The sequence below is a fragment of the Polyodon spathula genome, chromosome 9 (assembly GCF_017654505.1).
Source record: "Polyodon spathula isolate WHYD16114869_AA chromosome 9, ASM1765450v1, whole genome shotgun sequence".
NCBI lineage: Eukaryota > Metazoa > Chordata > Actinopteri > Acipenseriformes > Polyodontidae > Polyodon > Polyodon spathula.
Window position 1 is genome coordinate 38,846,559 of NC_054542.1, and position 25,062 is coordinate 38,871,620.

Genomic DNA, 25,062 nt, shown 5'->3' on the forward strand with positions numbered 1-25,062 from the left:
AATTGTAAATTCCGTCTCTTCCGTTTATTCGTGTAGGAGTGTAAATATATTTTTTTCTTATTTACTGTTTAATTTGATACGGAAAACTATTATAGTCTAATAAATGTTCGTTTAAAAGGCATATTTTCACTGGATTTATGAATCAGAAACAAGTTACGAGTTGGTGATGTCACCTGGTTCGTGAAATTTCCCTTCCCTTAAGTCCCCCACGGCACTACCATGTACTTGCTGTTTCCTTTCTGTAAAGAGATACAAAATCTACTCTTTCTCAATGTTAAATGAAAGAAAACGTGTAAACAAGAATATTTAGGGAAGTACCCTTTAACTAATTTGAGAATGCATTATTGCATTATTATGCATTAGTGGTCTAGTTTAGAGAAAGTACGATGATGGAATAGGAGTCATTCCATGTCAAGTGGTACCATTTTTTTGTAAAGTTATTGTGGGTGACCTAGCTGGGATTTGGTTTAAAAAAAATAGTGGTCACACGTTTGCCGTTCCTGAGATCCACTGTCTAGCCACTTTATTGAGAACTATACCAATATCACGTCACGTGGTATAGCCTCCACAAGGGACTGAAAGGTATACTGAGGGATGTCAGTCTATGCAATCATTCGTGTACCCTGACGGTGACGGATACTCTCAAGTTCATCACAAAAATGCTCCCAAAATACTGAAATCAGGGGATTGCGGTGGCCGTGGAAGATGCCTGAAGTCTCTGTCATGTTCCTCAAACCATAAACTACTTCATTCGTTCAGTCTTTTAGTAGGCAAGGGATCCAGGGTATACCAGGAGAACATGCCCCACATCAGGGCAATGACAAAACAGATCAAGTTGACAATGGGCAGACAGGGTACAGTATGTCTCCACACCGTTTGGCGGTTGGGATGTAATACCTCACTGGGGCACTGTATACTTTCTTTACATTGGCTTGCTCCAGCATTAAAAAAAAAAAAAAACTGTCAATAGAAAAATTACTTTCCCGGCACAGCTGTACATTTAAAATGAAAGCCAATGACGCTTTGTCACCACGTGACCCATATCCACTCTACCAATATGTGACATACGTACAAAATAAATACATTTAAAAAAATAAAAATAAAAATAACGGCCTCCTCCATATACCGGTAACGTGTGCTAAATGTTACAAACAGTTCTCTGTGCCCGCCCCTGCTCATCCCGGCGGGTATGCTTCTTCCAGTGAGGGGCATAGTAGGGTCTTTGTTTAATGCAGTGCGTTCCAACATCAAGCTGCTTTCTCTGAGTTTGTTTTTATATCGAAATATTACATCTACATCACACGAAGGAAGGTCGAGTTACAGTACTGGAATCGCCTGTTCGTATACTCTGCCTAGTGCGTGTTGCAGTTGGGTTCATTACTGAACCGTTCACTTGGCTTGGTGGTTGTTGGGTTTTCTAAGCAAAGCTTGACGTACAATCACGTGATTGGCAGCACGACCCATGAACTCGGATTACCGTGATTGGCTCATTGGTGTTTATGTAAACGCAGGCTGCTGCGATCTTCCTGTTTTGTACTGTTTTATCTAGGAGGATAGCCTCATGATTAATATTTGCCGTTTCGTTGTTGGTTTAGCAGGATTAACTGGCTGCCCAGCACTAGGTAAGAAACAGCAACGCAAGCCCTTTACAAATAAAGGTGTGCCCAGTCAGAATGTGGCGAGATTCACGATATAGGCGACACTAGTACAATGTTTGGGAGGACTGTAATAACCACCTGCTGTGTTACAGCATTGACCTCGGTTGCTGTAATGTTCTTTTGTCTGCACAAAGAAGGTACAGAAACATTGTTTAAAGCAAACAAGCATATTGTATTTGTTAAAATATGTTAAAACTGTTCAGTTATACATTTGATGTTTTAGATTGATGATTAGCAAAATATTTGAAATTACATTTTAAATGACAACCACACCTCTCCTGATCATTTAAATATAGCATAATTTAGTTTTCCTCATCATTTATAAACTGGGAAAACACAAAAACGATTGTCAATCATCATTTCGTCTCTACTTCTACCAAAATGTAATCCATAACATTTAAACAAATAAATGCATTTACATTTGCAAATAATTTATGCAATAAATAACACTGCTGGTAATATCATTTTCGGCCAGATAGTGTTGCATTGTTAGTAAGAAGTAGCAGACTGGGCAGGGAAACGCTACGCTGTCTAAGACCCAGCAAACATCTTTTACAGTAACCCATGATGTAGTGCACAGAATGGTATGACGTTGCAGCAGACAGCGTACGCTGAAGTTGTAAGCTGCTTTTCACAATGGTGGGGAATCGCTGATTGTGATTACCGTGATATGAAGCACTTAACCACATGCATTGGCGATATCTGCAGGCGTTTTACTGATAGCATGGAACCCGAGGATGCGAAGCACGTTCTGGTTTGACCAGATTCGAATATCGAGGCCTGGACTGTGAAGTAGCACAGTGATATGCAAGTCCTAGTGTTGTGCTCTATGTAACTTTCTCTGTCTCCCCCGGTCAGTGTGCAGCTGTTTGCGTTTCTTTTTCGCTTTTACATTTCGGGTGCTTGACCTATTATGCTAGCAAACACTAGAGGCTTCCTGTGGTCAGACGTGGAGACCAGAGCTTTGCTGGACATCTGGGGCGAGCAAGATGTGCAGACGGCGTTGGACGGAAACTTTCGCAACAGTCATGTTTACCGAGACGTAGCCTGTAGGCTTGGGGAGATGGGGTTCGATAGGACGCCCGAGCAGTGCAGAATACGAGTAAAGGGATTAAAAAGACAGTACTACCAGGCAAAAGAAGGGATTCAAAAGAATGGACACTATCGGAAGATCTGCAAGTTTTATGACGAAATGGAGGGAATACTAAGCAACAGACCTCATATCGATCCCCAGGACATGATCGACAGTGTTGCGGTGGGGGATGAAGCATTGGATGGCACAGAAGAGGAGGCAGAAGGAATCGATCACTCGCACGAAGCCTATATGGAGAGCACTGGTGAGTGCTCCTATGCTGAACACACCGTGAAGTTGGAAAGCCCGTCCTTCCCTATCCCACTGCCGTCATCAAGCAACGGTAAGTACAAAGCATATGTAATTCGGGGATGAAAATAAGACACCTATTGGATAGCAGTTTCGCCCATTCCAGGTTTTATTAGGAGCCTGATTAGCTACAATGTGTATGTAACAAGCCCATGCGTGTCTTATTACCACAGTACAACCAGGAATGGATCAAATTGCCATGCAACGGATCTTATTTCCACCCCTGTAATTGTTTCTATTTTGACAGGTTGTTATTGAGCTATAGCAAGGCACAGGGCACTAACGTTTTGAAAGTTTCACCTGCTACCACAGGCCTGCAGCTGACTGTGAAGATGTGAAGACACTAGTGTTTTGGTTTTTGTTCACATCATTTTAACTTTTTAAAAAAATGTTTTATAGCAAATATACTCACTATATTTGTCTTAAGTGTGTTTTAGATATCTGTGCTGTAATCCATTCCAAATATAGACAATACAATAAAACAGGGACGTTTTAACACTTGTAACCTTTAAAACGTTGTACTTAAAATTGATAGTATAAAGTTAGATATTAAGTTACTGCCCCCAGAGATGGAAATAAGCATTGCATAGCAGTTTGATCCATTCCTGGTTTTACTGTGACTTTAGTAAGACACACCTGAGCTTGTTACCTGTACACTGGGGCTATCTGGCAAACCAAAAAACCTGGAATGTGTGAAACTGCTATGCAGTAGCAGTCTTTATTTCCATTCCTCCTGTCCTGCTAACATCAAGAACTTGTCTGAATGGTTAACTTATGACGCATCATTCCTCCTTCCCTAAAATTTGAATTGGTTATATAGTAAGCACACACCTTTGAAGCAAGAATATGTGAAAAGCAAATTGAAAAATGTTCCTATTTTAAAACTAGTTGTGGTGAAGAGTTATGAGAGTCATGCTCTGTGTCTTGTTTTTGCAGGTGCAGGACAAAGGCAAAGCAACACTCAAACCAAAACACCTCCCATGGCACGGCCCAAAAGGTCCAAAAAGCGCTACACAAATCTGTCTCTGGACAAGCTCATGGAAAAATTTCTGGAGCAGAGCATGGAAGCGGAAGAGAATTTTTACAAATACGAGGAGCAGAGGCTCAAAGTGGAAGACAAACGGCGTGAAGCAGAACATTCACGCGAGCTCCAGATGCTGCAGGTGCTGGGGCAGATGTTTGCTGGGATCGCTAGCCCGGCCCAGCCGCGCACACAGACTGGGTCCTCTGCCCCTCTGCTGGGTCAGCACAATCCCCACCATGCTGACCACATTAATCACCACAATGTGGCATCAGCTCCATCTCAGCCAATAGGTACTTCAGCCTTACCTTGCTTAATCACCATGGAGCTTCACTAGCAGGAGCAAGAATAGCAGTCAGCCTAAGTTTTAAAACTTAAGTTTAACTTGAGATGCAGGAGTTTGATAGTCCCTCTCTTTGACCAGTAACCTATAAATATAACCCAGTTGCCTACCTTTCCGTGAGTTTGTCAGCATTCACAACCCACCGCTCCTCCAATAATGCCGTTCCCAAGCAGGTTTGAGTTTTCATGTAATACGCATAAGCATTTCATATGGAGCATTTATTTCAGATTTTCTCTTAATTGTCCTTTCGTCTTACTGTTTTAGTTGCATGTCATGTAACCCGTTTTCATGCACCGCTCATCCCAGGTTGAAAACTCTGCTGCCCCTGATACTGCATTTCCATTTTAGTGTTGCCAACCCCCATTGGCTGCCAATCCCAGCCTCCCCTGATCCTTTTTTTGACCCTTTCTCAAAGTGGGATTGGTGGATGTACGTCGTAACACTGGCCAATCGAGTGACGAGTGGGCATAACCATATAATCCATTCAGGGCGGGCTTGTGGTTTCTCTGCTTTAATACTCTCAAGCGTTTTTTTTTTTTTTTTAGTAACAGAAAACTTTTAGGATGTGTTAGTTGTATCAGGAGCAAAATAATAGCATCAGTCCTTTGTTTTGTGAAGAAAGGAATGTGACCTAACTGCAAGGCTTGTTGGTAAAGAACCATCAACATCTGTCAAAAACTCAGATTGCGTGAAAAGGGAGTCTTATCACTGAACTCAGGTAGACTGTCAGTGGGGGTTCGGAAGCAATGTAGGAGAACCCGGGTCAGCTCAGACTGGCGGTCAATCTGTGCTCATGGAAACGAGGTATTAGTTTAACATAGGCTAGATCGGCCAATGTGTCTTCGTGGAAGTAAGAATGTTTCCTTTTTTATTGCTGACAACATAATGATGAATTGCAATAAGAACCTCTCAGAATGATTGCAAATGCTGTAGAAAGGGACAGGAAATGGAACTTGAAGCCACTTACTGTTTACTGTACATCATTTTCACTGAGGGAGTTACAGAACAGCTGGTGATGCTTGTGTTGATGTCATCCAGTGCATAGAACACAATACTGACACATGGTGATGTAATATTGAGTACAATGCCTTACTCGTTTTTGTGATTTAAACACATTGGGTGATCCTTATAACATCCGTGTTCTTTTGCACAGTTTGAGCTGCCAGATCGCTTAGCAGTGCTCTTCCCAAAACTGCACAAGATGACATCCCTTATAATAATGAGACACCTGCCACACCTTGTTAACTTGCATGAAGCGATGTGAAGGACTTTCACCTACTTTTAATTGAAGTTGAATTACCAAGGGGGATATAAACAATACCAGCATTGGCAGAAAGCAGTGAGAAGCCAGAGTTTGAAAAGATCAATGGGTTGGTTGGAAAATGAGATGTGAAAAATTTTAACCAGAAAAGGACAAAACTTGTTCTGTGTTTTACCTTGTATGTTTCAGTAGGAAATTACTTGAACATTTTACTTTTTTGTGAATATAATTCCATGCTCGCATTCCAGTTTTTATGTCAGGGTTTAATTTTACAGTATTTCAAATTATGTGGAATTAAAATCTGTGTAGCTGTTCTGGAGAACCCAGAGAATTCCCAGGTTTGTATGTGGAAGTAGCTGTATATTTACCTGAGAATATCTAATGGTGTTTCTCTTGCAGTAATCGAGAGGGCCTTCTCACTGAGCAATGTACAAGCAGTAAGGAATATGGAAAATATTCTTCCACTTGTGAGAAACATTATTCCTCCCTTGACTTCAAAAAAACATAAAGGTCAAGATGGGAGGGTGGGCATCATAGGGGGATGTCAAGAGTAAGTTCAACATTCTATTTATATAACGCGTTCATTTAGAATGTGTGCGTTACATACATTTTTAATCCTTCAGTAAATGTTTGAATATTTTTAACACATTAAACCACTGTATCATTTTGGTTCATTTGTTAAACACAAGAATAAGTAAGACATTTTTCTAAATGTTAGTAATACATAAGTGTCAAGGAACGTCAGTATTATAAACATGTCTAATATTACACTGCCTAATATTTGAAAGAGAAAATTCCAGATGTGTGTGGCGTTGTGTAAGCTAATGCAGTCATATAATAATACATTTATTATACAATATCAAGATTACTAAGCAAAATACTGTTTCTGTTTGTTTCACCCTGTGTTTCATGCTAAAGGATGGTAGTTAGACCTACATGATAAACTAATATGAATAATTTCATTGTAATAGAAACACATTTTTATGTGGAATTTCTTAGGCCAGCCAAAAACTGATGTATTAGCGGAATATAGTTTGTACAAGTTACAAACTAGCAACAGACTATTTAAGCATATACAAATAGTGTATTTTAGAAGTGGGAAACATGTTAAAAAAACTTAATAAAAAAATTTAAATTATTTGCAAAGCTAACTTCTCCTTTCTTTCTTCCCAGATACACAGGAGCACCATACTTTGCAGCTATAGCTGCTCTTAAAGTGGTATGTAGAATAATTTGTTCTACAGCCCCATGTTTTTATTTGCTATTTCCTTGTGTTGTGAAGATTGAAAGTGCCTACTTTTTATTTTTTTATATATAGGGTGCAGATTTGTCTCACGTATTTTGCACGAAAGATGCTGCAGCTGTAATAAAATCCTACAGCCCAGAATTGATCGTACATCCGGTCCTGTAAGTGTAGCCTTAAAATTCATTCTAATTGTGTATTTGTTGTGGCATGCTTTCTGTACTGTAAACATATATAAACACATGTCTTGTTCTGTTTTAAATAAAGTGAATTGCCCTTTTAATAGAGTTAAAATACATACCATTTACACTGTGAAACAAACATTGATAGCAGGAGGAAGGATATTGACAGACAGAACATCTGTAATGGACACAATGTACTGTTTCAGTTAAGATAATCGTTGATAGATGGAATGGTAGCCATATTAGTCCATAGATGATAGACAAAGAGAAGGAGATGTGATACCTTTTATTGGACTGACCAAACAATAATTAACCACACTCTTTCAAGACCTCCAAAGGTCTCCTCTTCTGGTGAGAGTATTCCTATTCAAGTATTCCTTCAAGACCTCCAAAGGTCTCCTCTTCTGGTGAGAGTATTCCTACCTTTGAGGTCGTGAAAGCTTGTGATTTAATTATTGTTTAGTTTGTGCAATAAAAGGTATCGCATCTCCTTCTCTTTGTTTAAGATAGTGAATGGTTTGCCTCTTCTCAAAGCTTGTCTGCCCCTGTTTCTCAAGACCTTCTGACTTGACTGTTTACAGCACTGCATGACACACACGCTTCTTGCTGCCTCTACCTCCTGTTTGCTCCATTTGCTTTCTTTACAGTTTAATAATTACAGTAGAGGCAGCATGCTCTTTTTACTGTACTCTTCTGTCCATTTGTCAGCAACTGTGGTTTTGCCTTGAGGTTTTCCATTTACTAACTCACTTTTGCAGAGCAGATAGAGTTGCACTTCCCTTGTTTCTAAAACCAGCTCACAAAAAAAGGGGATGGGGTTAAAAAAGGACATTAATTAGTAAGCCTGGTAAATAATGATCAAATGAAACCAAGAAAATGACAGAGCACGCATAATAGGATATTAATCCAGAAAAATAAATGAACTCGCTGAAATGCAGGTGGTATAAATTATCCCTTTAAACTTTCGCTTCAAAATAAATCTCTGCCCCTTAGAAAGGAAACTTAGTTTTGTTATCGTTCTGTAGTCTACGTTTATTTTATGTGCATGTGCCATTTTATCTGTGAAATGTTTTCTTGCAGTGACAGCCCTAATGCAGTTGAGAAAGTTGAGAAGTGGTTGTCCAGGCTTCATACTGTAGTTGTGGGACCAGGGTTAGGCAGAGATGATCGCCTGCTCGGAAGTGCTAAGGTGTGTGAATGTTTTAACTGAGGGAGCCTTTAAGATGTGTATGAAACATCAGTCTTCAGTTTTATTTAATAATTTACTGAGCATATCAAGCAGTGATTATCATTTAATTAAATGAAAAGCTAGCCTAGCAAGTAGATGTAAGAATGAGTTTGTTGCATATGGAGAATTGCTTTGTGAAATTAAGGCTAGTAACATATGTGCAGTACATTTAAGTTATGATATGCTCTGTTAAATAATTTTTTATTACATAGTACCCTGCAGTAACTGCTGATTTTGAATACATAATTTAAAGTACATTTAAGAAATACAATTCCATTAGCTACGTCATGGGTCTGAAATTTGCAGTTTTGAAAGAAACGTATGTTATATCATTTTAAAATGTCTTGTACTACACTGGGGTAATTGTAATGAAACGTGATTGGTCACATTCTTTGTCACAAGTTACCGAGAGTGTCAATATGGGGACAGTGGAAGTTGCCTGTTGTCTTTTTATACCTAACAAAGAAAAAAAATATCATAGTCCATGTTAATTTAATAAAATGGGACTCAATCTCTAATCAGGATTTACTGCATTCAGTTCTCTGACTATTTCTTTGAGAAACAAATGATCTGGTGTTCATTACAGACATTGATCTATCCAGAAAATAAACAAGGATAGTTTGGCCCCATAACACCCAGTACAGAAGTGCCTCTGTTAAAAGTGATGTGGCATTTGGTTAGATTGAGTTTTGTTTCATTTTTAATTGTGCCACATTGTTTCCTTGTTTATTCCAGGCTATTATAGAGAAATCCAAGGCTCTGGGTATTCCTGTCGTTGTTGATGCAGTAAGTACTCATTGAGTTTCTTTTACAATAGCATGGTTTTGATTGTGTTTTTTTTTTCTTCAGTTCCTAAATATATGCGTTCTTTTTTACATTTCTTTGGACAGGATGGATTATGGCTCATTGCTCAGCAGCCATCTATCATTCAAGGTTACCAGCGCGCCATTCTGACTCCTAATTACATGGAATTCAGTCGGCTGTATGAAGCAGTGGTAAGCACACTTTCATAACAACGGGTGTCTTAAGGAGTTTAATGCGAGAATTAAAGAATGATATTTTACTGTTGATATCCACTACTGGATGTGATATAAATATGTGCACTGTAATCTAGCTCTTTCCCCCAGTGTCCTTAAAAATGGAATTAAGCTGCAATTTAATCTTGCATACAAATGGATGTTGGATAAAAAAGTTAATTGAAATTGTACCTACACTTTTTTATTCCCCAATTTAGTCAACATGCAGTGTCTTGATAGATTGAAACTGTACTTTAATGCCCTGTTCCAAACTGAATGGAAGAATGGATTGTTAAATAAATCCAATTGTACACAGAGAAATTGACAAAACACTTTTAGTTGAACTGTTAGTCTTCATTTTTAGAACAGATTTGTTAAAATTGTAAATGAGTCTGATTTCTGGGTAATGCCATGTATAAGTCTGATTTCCTTTAATACCATGTACTAAAAATATCTATCTTGTATACAGTGCAGGGATTCTGTGGACAGCAGTGATAATCAGAGAAATGTTGTGAGGCTTAGCCAAGCTATGGGAAATGTGACTATTGTCCAGAAAGGTGAAAAAGACATTATTTCTGATGGAGATAAGGGTAAGTACCACCACAGCTAAATAAATACTGAAAAGTTTTCCTGAATGCAACCATAATACAGAATATAATAAGCAAACTAAAGCAAGTGATTCTTTCAGAGAAGAATTAACTGTGTTCAGCATAATGAAGTACTAGAAGCAGCTTGTTTTAAATACTTCTGTAATATGCTCAGGACTCCAAAGTGTCACACTCGCAGTCAACAGCTCTGTTTTTGTTTTGAACTTTTCAACTGTTACTGAGTATGATAAAATATTTGCTTTACCGCTTCAAAAGTGAAGTGGAAAACACTTTGATAGTGTGCAGAGCACCAGATTGAATCTATTTTCTTTCTATAGTAATTGTGTGTAGTCATGAAGGTAGCAGCCGTCGATGTGGAGGACAAGGAGATCTACTTTCTGGCTCTCTTGGAGTGCTGGCACACTGGGCGTTTATGTCTGGACCAGAAAAAACAAACGGGTAAGAAGTTTGTCTTGCTAATGGTCATCCTACGATACCTAGTATTGTGGAGTGGTTTAGTGAACAGTAGTATTGTGATGTTCAGTGTCTGTTTACAGTATTTCAAAACTTAGACTGTATGTAAAATGTACACACAAGAGCCCTTTTACAATTCAAGTTCTAATTTCCATGGAACCATACTTTAAAAAAAAAAAAAAAAATCAATGCAAGTATATAGTTCATTGTTTCCTGTTTGTTTGCCAGGCTCAACCCTTCCCTCGTGGCTGCATTGGGAGCCTGCACCCTTACCAGACAGTGCAACCACCAGGCCTTCCACAAACATGGGCGCTCTACCACAACAACAGACATGATTGCGGAAGTCGGCACAGCCTTTAATAAACTTTTTGAAACATAATTTAGGACACAGCTCAGAGGCTTGAAAGTAGAAAGGTCAATGTCCTGTCCCTCGTAGTAAGCGATTTTCAGGCACCACACTTTGGAGGGAAGCAGAAGCTTAATTAGCTGTTTTGAAATTGCACACGCTTAACAAGATAATTTAGCTGTAGATTTTCAAAACACTTAACAGTAACTTCCTCATTACAGGAGAACTGCAAATGTTTGTTAAGTTTCATCTGAAGTTTGTACAAGATTCAGCTGTATAAAATAACTGAAATTTGGTCAAATTCTACTTTTAATAAAGGTATATATAGTCTGGGCTCAGTGCATTCTTGGTCACATGTTTAATCTACACTTCAGCATTCTTTAGTAACAAGGGGGCTTGGTTCACTGGTCATGCCTAAAACAGGACAGTCACACACATATAAATAACTGCAATAAAATACATTTACTTCATTTTTATTTTTGTAATAATGGTATAATGTGCCGACACTGGAAATAAGTGTTTTTTTTAACTTTCTGGGATCCAAGGTTCTTGAGTGCACTGCCTGTTGTATTTGCAGGTTTCTATGCTTGTCTGTATCTATATAATGGTCAGAAAATAGTTTTTCAATGCCAACTAACCAATAAAGTATTCTTAATATTGTGAGTTAACCTTTAGAAGTCGATTCCCTGTCTCTTTCCAAGGGACCCTTTACAAATGTGACATTCAACAGGGACCCCACATATTAAGGAATGACTAAGTGGTTCAAAAGATGCTCACAAAAATGGCGACATACAAATACTGTACCCATTAATTTTTCTCGTACGACACAATCAAACGTGATCCAGAGGGGTCACAGAATACATATGAAGGGTCAGCTGTTACTATACAGAAACCAAACAGGCATGACTGATATGGTAGCCATCTTCAGTCAAAAAGAAAGAAGCCATTAGATTTTGCCCACAGACGCCACAATATTATTACATTTCTTGCTTTACCCATGGGTATATAGTATATATTATATATATATAATATACATATATATATATATATACACACACACACACACACACACACACACACACACAAACATAAATGAAAAAAAACAGTATTGTATGTAATGTGTATCCTGCAGTGGCTTTATTGTGAATAAATGCATACATGTATTCTACATTAAGTAGCTTGTCATGCTCTACCTGAAACAATGATGTACTTTTCTATCCTTGCAAATCACACTTAAAGTACAAATGGGTTGTTATTCCTTAATCCCACATCATAAACAATTCCAAAAGAAGCTGTATTATTACATGTCTAGCTGTTGACTGATAACCTAGTATTCTTTCCTTTGCAAAAATATATAAAAATAAATATCTTAGAAATATAAGTAAGCACTGTCAAATTACTGCCTGCCTTGCCTAAGAAAGTGCTGTATTTAATTATTTTAACATTTACAGGTGCAGTAATTACAACATTACCAATACATTTTATATTCAGCGCTTTTAATATTACAAGGCTGATGACAATCACATAAGTATTGCAGACTTATCCTGTCAAACACAAACCCAGGTTTCACAATCCCATGTTTTTAATGTGCAGAGCATTGCAGCTGTAATGGGACTTCTGTATAGCACTAGTTTGCCTCTTGCTTATTTCCCATGTTGAGATGTTACCTCGGTCCTGTAAATGTAGAACAGAGAGACCTAGAACTAATCAACATTTTACCATATTTGATCTTAAAATATTTTTCACCATAGCTCACAATGCTCCAATACAGCAGTGTGGAGTTCTCGGTAAGGAAATTCAGCGTATACATGAAGCAAAAAAAAAATACTGCATGCGTATAATACGTTACACTTTTTTTACAAGTTTTTCAGCCACAGCAAATCAAACCCACATTCCAAGCTGCACGTTGAAAACTGAAAACTGCAGCTTAAGCACACACCACTGTATGTAATCAATACTCAAAACCTGCAAACGTGGGCTCGTCCTTTTATCAAGGTCTTTCCTTCAATTTAAACCTTTTTTTTTTTAATGAAAGAAAAATCCAAAGGTTACTGTTACAACCAATAACTACTGAAGACATTCTGAGTTGCTTGTAATTACAGTACTGTTTTAGCTTTTATCATGTCGATTTCAAAAAGATATATTTCTATATTTTTTGTCATTAAAAAATTCCCGTCCCGTCACCAAGGGCTGCGAGGTCCCTCAGAAGGACATCGCAGGCCTTCAGAAGAGGTTCCCGCTCTCGGATCTCCTGCTTTCTGTGCTCCTTTGGCTGGCACTTCCTCTCCTCGGACAGCTCACTGCAGACAGATAAAACCGGAGCGAGTTCATCGGTAGCCAGGGCATAACTGCGAACCTGGCTTCGAAAACTCACCAACTGTTCAACGACACTAGGAAGAGTCCCAGGGGAACTTTCTCCTGTTACACACTAGTAAACAAACAAACAAAAAAAACAGAAGGGAGACAAAGGACGGTTTAACTTTCACATGATAACTGACTTGATTTTTTTTATGTGAAACCACTAGATAAACAGGTTTGGACGTCAATTCCTGTTTTTCAATTTCGAATCCATTTCTAATTCCTTTTTAAAATCAATTCCTGATTCCAATTCCTTCGAAGGTATTGGAATCGGAATTGATATTTTAGAAACGCTGAAAGGGTATATAAGGACCATTTTATTTTATTGTGTTACATGTTCTCATGTGTTGCTACAACTGTTGAAGTAAGGTGTGTTTATTGTTTTAATCATTTTTAGTTTTTTACATTTTGGTCACTTTTTTAAACTTCTAAATTGCACCTGCATGGACCAGTCAAACTACATTTCCCATCATCCTCCCGCTCACATATGAAACTCAGCAGGAGGATGATGGGAAATGTAGTTTGAGTGGTATTTGCAATTTTGATCAATGATGCGTTGGAATTAATTAAAAGAGAATGGGAATTAGAATTGGAATTGATTTTTAAAAGGAATTGAAAAACATGAATTTACCCAACCCTGTACACAAACAAGGGAACTTTTCCAAGCAATACATACACCATATGCAGAAAATGGAGTTATCACTACAATAGCATTGAGTAGCTCCAGTGTTGAACTACATGAGGCAGACATAGCCTGTCTGCATGACAATATCAATTAAAGTGTTGCTTATAGCAGTGATTAAAACAATGTAGGAGTTGCCACAGTTCATAGTAACATTGGCTCAAAGAAGGCTAAATGTTTCTAAAAGCAGAATACGCCGGGACATTTTGGGAAACATTTTCCACAGCATACTCAAGTTATTTAATGTTGAACTGCACATTAAATAAGAAAAAAAAACACAGGCCTTGACAATTCTGGCCCTAGTTATATTAACTTGTTTCTGAAGTGTAACTTTCCCATTGAAAGGAAAGGTATTTCTTAACATACTGCCTGCATACTGTACCAGTCAGGGCTAGCAACTGTACTTCCAGGACAGCTTTTTGGCAGTAATGAGCCAGGCGTGAAAGGCCCACACACCCTTAAGATTACTTGAACTGACCCCAACATTTTTTGAAACTGCAGAAATCTTTTAAAAGACATACTTACTGGCTTTGTTTGGTGCAAGCATGCTGTGTTTTGTGGTACTGACGGCATTCTCCTTTACAGCAACACCCACTGTGTCCAAGAATTCTTCTATACAAGAAAGAAAAGCTCCAAACACAGCTGGGCTTCTGGAGGACTGACCTCCCTGTTTGAAAAACACACAGGAAAAAATCAACCTAATCTGTCAATTTAAAAACAACAAACCATTCATATTGCGAAAACAGTAAAATGAACTAACCCGGACAGCAAACAAGTGATTGTATGTCGTATCTTTCTTTATATTCTGAAAATCTGAATAAGCTCAATCACTCTCTGTTATTCTGCTAGCACGGTATTCTGCTAGATTCCAAAATTACATGGACATGCAAAAAAGACAAAAAACCTTAAGCTCATTGTCATATTATAAACAGCAGCTGCTTGTGGCTTTCTTATCTGCTTACCCCATTAAAGCTATTTTTCTTTGATACCACCACATGCCTATCAGAATAAAGAATAATTTAGATATTTAGTGGACAGCTGCCATTTCTGAGCTTTTGTTATCCTGAAAGGTTACCTTAGTAACAGCCTGAAGCTGCTGGTTGCCATGGTGAATGAGGCCAATAATTGCATCAACAGCCCTTGGGGTGTCTGTACACTCAATTTTGCAGCTGCTAACCTTGGGAATAAAAATCACAATTTCATAAAAAAAAAATTAAATCCTCACAATAATATATAATACCTTATTGGAATTTAATATATCCAGTTTATGCTTTCATGTATCGTGGTATGCTTTCATAAGTGTCATAGCTGGTAACATATATATATATATATATATATCTAATATATATATATAAAATATATATATATATATATATATATATATATATATATATATACTGCAATACTGCAGAATTGTTGTATGATCAATAGTACTTAAGGTTAATGTATTTCTTCTAAAACCTGTGTTGTATCATGATAATTGAAGGCAATGAAAGATCGAGCAGCAATGACAACAACAGTTTTGATGGACTAGCCAAATGTACATTTTAATTAATAATGATTCATATGACACATTAATGGTCTCTTGTGTACACATGTAATGAAATCAAATACCATATTTTAAATTTCAGAGATGTAGCCACGTGTTTTTAATAAATTCAAGCAGATAAAACATTGTACTTCAGCGACCCCTACTGGTCATACGGTTACGATTGTCTCCATCGTTCAGTAGCTTCGTACCATCTGCTTTGGTTCAGAGGGTGGAAAGAGGTGTTTGGCTTAACAGGGGGAAAGGAGGCCCATTGATACTAAATCATCCTTATCAGGAAGTAAAGCGACATTCAAATTAGGTAGAAAAACAGGGTTAAAATAGTTTTTGTTTTTAATTTTTTATTATTCAACCAACCAAACACAGCTGAGCAATTGAGTGAGCAAAAATAAACAATGGTGAATGTTTCATTGTCAGGTTCAGGCTATTTTACATCTCCTTACCTTTCCCACAAAAACCCTTCATCAACACTCTGGCACAACAATCTTTCTGTCATGTAAGCACCCGCATCATTGAAATATGACAAGATGGAACTTAACACGCTTTTAGCTTCATTCATACTGGCATCACTGTAGTCAATTGCTGGAATACAAAAATAAAGCTTGACAAAAAAAAAGTAGAACAACATGTCTGATGCTGTGATCATACTGCATAACCAAAGATATGACCATACCTGATCTGTACTTGGTAAGAAGGCAAAACATTCTGAATTAATTTGCTGAAAACATCTGGAAAAAGTTCTGGGGAAAAAAAAAGATGCTGAACAAGAATTCAAGGTAATGCATAAATTAATCTCTAAACACAAAAAAGAATACAGGATATAGCAACCACTGTGAAGAGGCTGATACGAAAGTATTTTCAGCAGTAACAGCAATCTGCAGATATGGTCTTTTCTAAAGGTTTCTTGAATTGCATGCAGTATTTAAATACACTAGGGGGCCTCCTTTAACCTGGAATATTCAAAATGATAATACTAAAGAGAAAAGATTATTACTATTACTTCCAGGACTGTTTAAAATGGACAGAGTACCAGGATAGATTAATTTTGTTGTATATGTGTGTGTGTGTGTGTGTCTATATATATATATATATATATATATATATATATATATATATATATATATATATATATATATATATATATATATATATGTATGGAGTATGGGAGAGTCAGGTAACAAACCTGGCTCCAAGTGAAAATTATTATTATTTTTTAATTTACTTAATTGTTAATTATCACCTGAACCTGGCTATTATTGTAAATTAGAGCCAGATGCAGAGTATTTAAGGAGAGCAGCACATCTTTTCTGGGCACTGCTGTGTGATGAAGCCTGATTGATAGTGTGCTCAATTGTAAGAAATGGTACTGTGTGTTCTTTTCTAAACAAAATAGTGTTCAATTGCAAACCTGTGTGATTTTGGTTGTTTTCAACAGGTAAACAGCTTAGCTGTCCTGTTTTACAGTTAGGGTGTTCCTGGCAATGTTTAGTAAGTGCTCTGAGCGGAGTTAGGAGTTTGCTTTCGTTTTATATTTGTATTATTAAAAGTGTGCGTCATCGCTAAACCAATTTTGTGTTGGGTCTGTCATTTAAAGGGGCAAATGAACCAGAGTGAGTGCAGCTCTGTTACACATACACACACACACACACACACACACACACACACACACATATATATATATATATATATATATATATATATATATATATATATATATATATATATATATATGTCTGTCTGTAGTAAATCTTTACAAGTGTTACATTTTTCCTGTACACTTGTGAACATAATCTGTAATTGACAAGCCAGGACTGGAAGACCCAAAAAGCTGTCTAACAAGGATGAGCAATACTTAAAAATAATATCCTTAAAGAATAGAAAATAGACAAGAATTGAATTGACAACAGAATTGGCAGAAGACACAGGTGTCGTTGTCTATCCATCAACACTCCAGAGCACCTTTGACAATTGTTCCATAGTCCAGTTTCTGTGTTCTTGTGTATATTTTAGCCTTTTAGTCTTGTTCCTCTTTCTTAACAGAGGTATTCTTACTGCAACACATCCTTTAAGTTCTGATTTCAACAGTGACCTTGATAGTGTTGATTTGATGGACAACGACACCTGTGCCTTCCGCCAGTTCTGTTGTCAATTCAATGCTTGTCTTCTTTCTATTCCTTAAGGATATTATCTTCAAGTATTGCTCATCCTTGCTGGGTCTCCCAGTCCTGGGTTTGTCAATTACAGATGATGTTTCTCTGTACTTGTTGATTATGCTTCGGATACCAAACCTTGAAAATCGAGTGATGCAAGCTATTTCACGCAATGTTTTTAATTCTTTATGCAAGTCAAGGTTGTTACACTAGTGGAGGCTTTGAATAAATGATTGATGCTCATAATGCATTATATATATATATATACAGCGTCTTGCAAAAGTATTCAGATCTCTGACCAATTCTCTCATATTACCGAATTACGAATACGAATGGTACGTTGAAATTTCGTTCTGTTTGATATTTTATTTTTAAACACTGAAACTCAGACTCAATTATTGTAAGGTGACATTGGTTTTATGTTGGGAAATGTGTTTAAGAAAAATTAAAAACTGAAATATCTTGCTTGCATAAGTATTCAACTCCTGTGCTATGGAAGCTCCCAGTTTGCACAGATGAAAGAAATTGCCCTAATGAGGACACAAGTACCTTACCATTGGCCTCCACCTGTGAACCATTAAAGTTGCTGTCACATTTTCTGGATAAAAACTCCACTGTTGAAGGATCAAATGAAGACCAAAGAGCATTCTACAGAAGTTAGAGATAAAGTAATACAAATGCATAGATTAGGGAAAGGGTACAAAATAATATCAAAGTGTTTGGATATCCCAGTGAGCACAGTTGGATCAATAATCAGGAAGTGGAAGCTGTATCACACCACCCAGGCACTGCCAAGAAAAGGTTGTTCCTCAAAACTCAGCGCTCAAACAAGAAGGAGACTTGTGAGAGAAGCCACAGAGAGGCCAACAATCACTTTGAAGGAGCTACAGAGTTCAGTGGCTGGGAGTGGAGTAATGGTGCACCAGTCAACCATATCAAGAGCTCTGCATAACACTGGCCTGTATGGGAGTGTGGTAAGAAAGAAGCCGTTACTCAAAAAGTACCATCTGAAAGCACGTCTGGAGTTTGCCAGAAAGCATGAGAGTGACCCAGCTGCGATGTGGGAAAAGGTTTTGTGGTCAGATGAGACCAAGATAGAGCTTCAAAGCGCTATGTGTGGCGCAAACCTAACACTGCCGATGCCTCAAGACACACCATCCCTACTGTGAAGTATGGTGGTAGCAGCATCATGCTGTGGGGATGCTTCTCATCAGCAGGGACTGGGCATCTTGTTACAATTGAAGGAAGAATGGATGGAGCAAAATACAGGAACATACTGCAAGATAATCTGCTTCAGTCTACTAAAAAACTGAAGCTTGGGAGGAAATTCACCTTTCAGCAGGACAATGATCCCAAGCACAAGGCCAAAGCAACATTGTAGTGGCACAAGAACAAAAAGGTGAATGTCCTACAGTGGCCCAGTCAAAGTCCTGATCTCAGTCCCATTGAGAATCTGTGGCACTATTTGAAAATTGCAGTCCACAAGCGTCGTCCAACCAACCTGAACAACCTGGAGCAAATCTGCCAAGAAGAAAGGGCCAAAATCACTCCGACACTGTGTGCAAAGCTGGTACATACTTACCCCAAAAGACTTAAAGCTGTTATTGCAGCGAAAGGTGGCTCTACCAAACATTAATGTGTGGGGGTTGAATACTTATGCAAGCAAGATATTTCAGTTTTGTATTTTTATTAAAAATACTTCCCAAAATAAAACCAATGTCTCCTTACAATAATTGATTTTGAGTTTAAGTGTTTTAAAATAAAATATTGAACAGAACGAAATTTCAATGTACAGTAACTGCTGATTTTGTTTCCCTAACCCACGGGACGGCCAGAGCCAATGCAACCCTCCCTTCGGAATCCCCAGCGAACAGTGGTGACCTCGCACAGCCAGGACCCAAACCTATGCTGTATGAGTCACTCTGCACACCACGCGGGTGTGCTTTCACCACGTGAGCCATTTGGGGAACCCAAGACTATATGATTTCATATAATAAAAAAAAAAAATCCTTAAATTTATCATGACATATTAACCTTTTACAGTACTTGCATTAGAAACAAAATCAGGGTTCTGAATTGGCCTAGTAACACAGGAACACAAATCCATTATATTTGATTAAGCAAATATCTACATCAAAAAAGGGCATGGCATTCTTAAACCATGCAACAAAAATATATAGTTGCCTTTATTGTGATGAAGACTTTTAAAGATTTGGACATCTTCTCTTCACTTCCTTTAAGATGCAAATGTCCTAGAAATAAGGAATATGCTAAATTGTTCAACATTCAATATGCAGTACACCACAAAACAAAACAGGAAGTATAGGAGCAACTCTGAATTTCTGAATGCAATCAAATGAAATACTGACCTCAAGTCAGCTACGCTAGAAAAACAAAAACTAACAAGCTCAACAATGACAAACAAGGACTGTGGCCATGCTACTGATAGTAGGGCCACATCTTCCATTCACTGTTCATGGTTATACCGGGTGAAGAGAATGCACCATGGAGCAACGAAACCTGGAATATAGCAACAGTAGACCAGTGGCAGATGATGGTATGGAAGAGATCATATGCCTTAGGGGGCACTGTTGAGCACCGTTGTGGTCACAATGAGCAACTAGAATTCTACGTCACCTCCCAAGGACCTATCCATCCTCCACCCACATTTTTGCATGCATAATGTATTGAAGTTTTTCCTCATTGTCTACAGTTGTTCTGTATTTGCATTTTTAAGCTGGTGTCCCTTTCCTTTCCACAGCAATATGAAAAGTGAATCTGACCTTGATTAGTAAGCCTTTCCTGAAAAGGGCTCAGAAGCAAGTCAAGTTCTCCAAAGTCTTTGCCATTTAAAAAGGCGTAAAACTAGAATTTATTTATTTATTTATTTTTTATTATCACCGCAATAGTATTTATTCTTGTACAAAGACTATGCAATGTTGTAGGTTTGGGTGGACTTGCCAGACATCCAGAGTGCAGGCTTCACTAAACCCCTTGGCCTACCCTACTTGTGGATCTATCTTTTCCTGTGTCCAATTCCTGTATAGTAGTACAAAATAGGCCAACAGCTATTATAAAAACAATTTAAAAATCTAAAGGTAAATATATTTGAGTGGACGACAGTAAAAAGCAAGTAAAATAAAAAGGAAGCACCAGTGCTTTGGGAAAGGATTCACTATGTGTCAGCTGTAATTCTTCATTCTCCCTGTCAATATAAATGATTTTAAAGGACCTGGAAGAATTTTAGTATGTCAGAATTTATAACTTTCTCAAATAAATATCAAGGTACAACAGATACAGTAAATGCAATACAGAACACATTAAGGTGTCCATTATCACACACTGATGGAATGATACTGTAGGTCCAGTATTAGATCTCTCTGAACACTTACAATTTCAACTTCCAGAGATTCACTGTTATGATCCCTCAAAGTTAATATTTCTCCCTATTGTTATTAAATTAAATCTTCTTCACATGACAGTATAGCTCAAATATGTGCTGGTGTGGAAGATGCTAGAATATAAATCCATAAGGAAATGTAATATTTTCACCATGAACATTTTGTTTTGTTTTTCTATATGTTTTATTTGATCCATACAAACCTAACTGAACCCAGAAGCAATTATGAGACAATTACAATGACATCACAATGTACCACAGTGCAGAAAGTAGTTTCCCCATTGAGCACACTGATGATAAGTTCACATTGAGCAATCTCATTTTCATGATGTGGAAAGGCAAGGTCTATCCCACCAGAATGAATATCCAATTGACTTGCAAAAACCGTGCTGCTAATCAAAAATGAAACAAGCTAGGATATGCTGGAGGATGTATTTATTAGAATAAACATATGTGAATAAAGTCATTTGTATGACCTAAAAACAGAGCTGACCTTGCTATTGTCGAGCATTCAATGTGCCAGCCAGGCCTTCCTTTTCCCCATGGAGACTCCCAGAATGGTTCCTGCGGCTTAGATGCCTTCCAAAGGGCAAAATCCCTGGCGTTTCACTTATCAGTGTCACCTGAACAAAACATCTGCTTTAACCAAGCAACAGAAATAGTACACAGGTTCCAAGCAAATGTCTGCTGTAAAGCTAGTGCAATTTTTTATAAAAATCTTATGAGCTCTTCAATCAAAATGATGGACTTGGCATTTCACATATTAAGCTAATCAGGTTTGAATTAATGGCATCAATCAGTTCAATGTAGGTAAATAAATAAATAAATAAATAAATAGACATTTGAAATTGAATATCTATTGAACATCTTAAAACTAAACAGTTATTTAAACACTTACATTTTGGAAACAATTCAGTATCTCTTAACATGAACGATTAACCAGTGTGGTACAGTTGATATTTTCACAAGCAAACTTTACTACTCTACTATAATGCACATATTGGCCTTAAACATATTGTAGGTTGCTGGCCAAGACCTGATCTAGCCAAGCTTTCATCCACGGTTTAGACCACTCCATTCAGGAAACAGATACATCTCCAGTTTTCTTTCAAGGTGTATGTACACTATCATAAACACCAACTTACCTAGCAAACCTCCTGAGTCAACAAAAACGCCCATTAGCTTCGACTTGAATTGAAATCGACTTCCAATTGACTTGATGTCAAAATAGACAATGCCTACTGTAAAAGAAATGTTACATTTATTTCCAGATTATGACAGCAATGTTTCCTATATATTGTTTGTGGACCAATGAACAACACAATTCACTACAAAAAAAGACGCAATGTGTATTACACAGTGATTAAAAAGTCACTGGACAAAGGGAATTGGTTTTGTTTCATTTAAAATGTTTTGCAAGACAAGGAGCTACATGGCTGGGGCATGAAATAGTGCTAAGTTATCTTAATGAATGTACATTGTTGTTCAGATTCAAATTGAGCTCTCTGAATCTTCTCAAAGCCCGAAGTACATAAGATACACCAGTGTGTAACAAACAGCCTGTCCCCCTGCAGCACCCAGCCTCCAGCGAATGAAAGAGATGCATCAATTACAATTAGCACTTCAGTAACATAGTATTCCTTGCATTCACTAAGGGTGCAGGCTGATGCTTACTAGGGGGTCCAGATACTCTTAAACATTTGTAATTTCGCAACAAGAAAAATCGTCTTTCCCTCATTTGCCTTAATGTATACAACTGAGTACAAAGCAATAGCAATAAACTTCCATAATGAATGACATAAATGTCAATTGGAAGCAAATTTTTCTTTCACTTGGAATGCTGACATTCTATAGTGCCATACTGCCATGAACTGACACAAAACGTGTTTAGTCAGAAGTTAAATCCCAGGACTACATTCCCACAATCCACTGCAGAGACGTTACACACATTCTGAAATAGACACATTTTTATGGAAACAAGCAAAGTGAAAATCAAGAAGTGAAATCTAAATAACTGTATATCAAACAAACACAATAAAGAAAATAATTACACATGAAATATGGGTTTATGTTGGTTCAAGTATGACAGAGGCTGTAGTAAATCACACGGTCAGATTGTTGTTACTCATTAAGTGTGTACAAGGGCAAACAGGGTAAAGCTTTGTTTTGTGTGAAATTAACACATTTTTATTCCAGGGAATTACTCAGAAAGCCAGGGTGTCTGCACACCCTAAAGGGTTACACTGTGGTGTAGCAGATGTACATGGAGGTTAAACATGTTTCTGAGAGTTCTTTTAAGGCCACAGAGGTTCTTTAGACTTTGGAGTTCACCAGGATGTGATGACACAAACAATACATGATAGTTGGGCTGCTGTCATGCGTTACGAACAAATTTCAAACAGTATCTGCAACTTCTCTGTTTATCAATTAATACATTTTGTATTTTTTAAAAAAAATTATGTTTTGCTTGACAGTCTCCAGAAAGGCAGCAAGTGATTGACTATGTACATTCTGATTTTAAAAAAAAATACTTAAGTCTCCTTCATTCACAATAACTTTCTGAGTGTGGACTGGTAAAAAAAACAAACAAACAAAAAAAAAACAGTTACAAATATAGCTTGTACAAATATAGGTCACTTATTTAAAGAGCCACAAACACACAGCTAATTCTCTCTCATCTCTATAGCAGCGTTTGCATTTTCTGCAATAGATCGAATTTACTCTAATAAATAACAGTGAACTCACAGCCTTAGCATACACCACATATGGACCAGAAATAGTTAAGCATAAACGGAACTCGAAGCGTGCTGTCTCCACATTCTGATCTTGTCTCGCAAGTTCCGGCAGTACTCGCTAAGGCCAGTTTCCTTCAGTACAATGCAATGGGCGGAGTTAAATCTGTCACACATTTAGGAGGGTATGTGAAGAGGACAATCTGTTTCTGGCTGTAGTCTGACTACACAGAACAGCCGTAAACCATACAAGCAGAGAACCAGGAAGAGGAGGGGCTGGTCCTTCAACAAAGCCGGTTACAAAGATGGATCCCCGATACTGCAAAACAGAATGCCAAGGCAATAAAATAAATGCATCTTAATGCACATTCGGGTATCGCAACGTCACCAACTTAGTTTGTTTTTAGTGTATGCACAAGGCAGTAAAACACATTAGTACAAATGTAATTATATTTACGTTCAACATAGCCTGTGCTACGGGAATCACGGTGATTCAAAAAAAGTGAATTACGAATGTTGTCCGACATAATTTGAATGTGTTACATAAGTCCATGAATACAAATGACACAGTAGTCTTTATATATATATATATATATATATATATATATATATATATATATATATATATATAGACACACACACACACACACACACACACAGTGAGAGAGAGAGACTCGGAATCAGATCTGTCACACTACATTATAGTCGTCATTAATAACTAGCAGTACACAGAAAAGGCAAGTGATATATTGTACAGCCTTCTCACTATACTGAGCGCTTTAAAATAAAATAAAAATATTAAACAACTTAAAAAGTAAGATAGTTTACAGCCCCTCCTATTAGTACCCGGCATGCTCTCCCACAAGTTCTACAAACAGCAAATTCAGCAACAGGGACCACCGCTAGCTGACTGAAATACGTAATGACGTTAACTTACTACTCCTGCGTCACACACTTAATGGCCGCTGCGGCTGTACTGCGTTTTAACTAGCAACGTGTGTAAACGTCTTTATTCCACCTTATACTAGCTTACTGATTCTAGTTTACTATTCATAATTCACCCTTCATCTGATGTTTACGTAACTTAAAATGTAGTAAACATTATAAACAGTCCTCTATCTCTCCGTACTCCATGTTGCTAAGATACGACGCATGCCCATACTCCCCTCTGATTGGTTAGAAAACGTTAGTAATGTCCAATTCAGAACGGAAACTGTTGTTTTGATTGGCTGTATTATCGTAATTCCAGGTTTGGTGCTTTTACATTTGGTTCTGTTCAATGAAATAGGAATAGGTGTACTCATGTTAGGTTTAAGACTGCGAAAACACTTAAATAATGAAAGTAAAGAAGAAATGCCACAGCGCAGATCAGCCCAGATATTCGTCCCCATTCCACGTAATCTAACACGTTCAACACTGACAACAATAAAGGGTAAATGTACGCCTTGGTG

General features: G+C 37.6%; 1 protein-coding gene and 1 pseudogene across 3 annotated transcripts; one reads left to right on the forward strand and one right to left on the reverse strand.

The window, feature by feature from the left end:
* Positions 1-1,519: 1,519 nt before the first annotated feature.
* LOC121320811 (ATP-dependent (S)-NAD(P)H-hydrate dehydratase-like) lies at positions 1,520-11,074 on the forward strand. 3 transcript variants are annotated; one of them, XM_041259463.1, is made up of 11 exons: positions 2,217-3,073; positions 3,976-4,353; positions 6,064-6,214; positions 6,838-6,883; positions 6,983-7,071; positions 8,170-8,278; positions 9,053-9,103; positions 9,208-9,312; positions 9,803-9,923; positions 10,259-10,379; positions 10,623-11,074. In XM_041259463.1, the coding sequence occupies exons 1-11, from the start codon at positions 2,572-2,574 to the stop codon at positions 10,771-10,773; spliced, it is 1,824 nt and encodes a 607-aa protein (XP_041115397.1). In that variant the 5' UTR covers positions 2,217-2,571; the 3' UTR covers positions 10,774-11,074. The 3 variants fall into 3 exon arrangements, with proteins under 3 accessions (XP_041115400.1, XP_041115398.1, XP_041115397.1); XM_041259466.1 differs by lacking the exons at positions 2,217-3,073; positions 3,976-4,353 and adding an exon at positions 1,520-1,622; XM_041259464.1 differs by lacking the exons at positions 2,217-3,073; positions 3,976-4,353 and adding an exon at positions 1,533-1,795.
* Positions 11,075-11,870: 796 nt separating this feature from the next.
* Positions 11,871-22,058, reverse strand: LOC121321090 (annotated as a pseudogene).
* Positions 22,059-25,062: the final 3,004 nt, after the last annotated feature.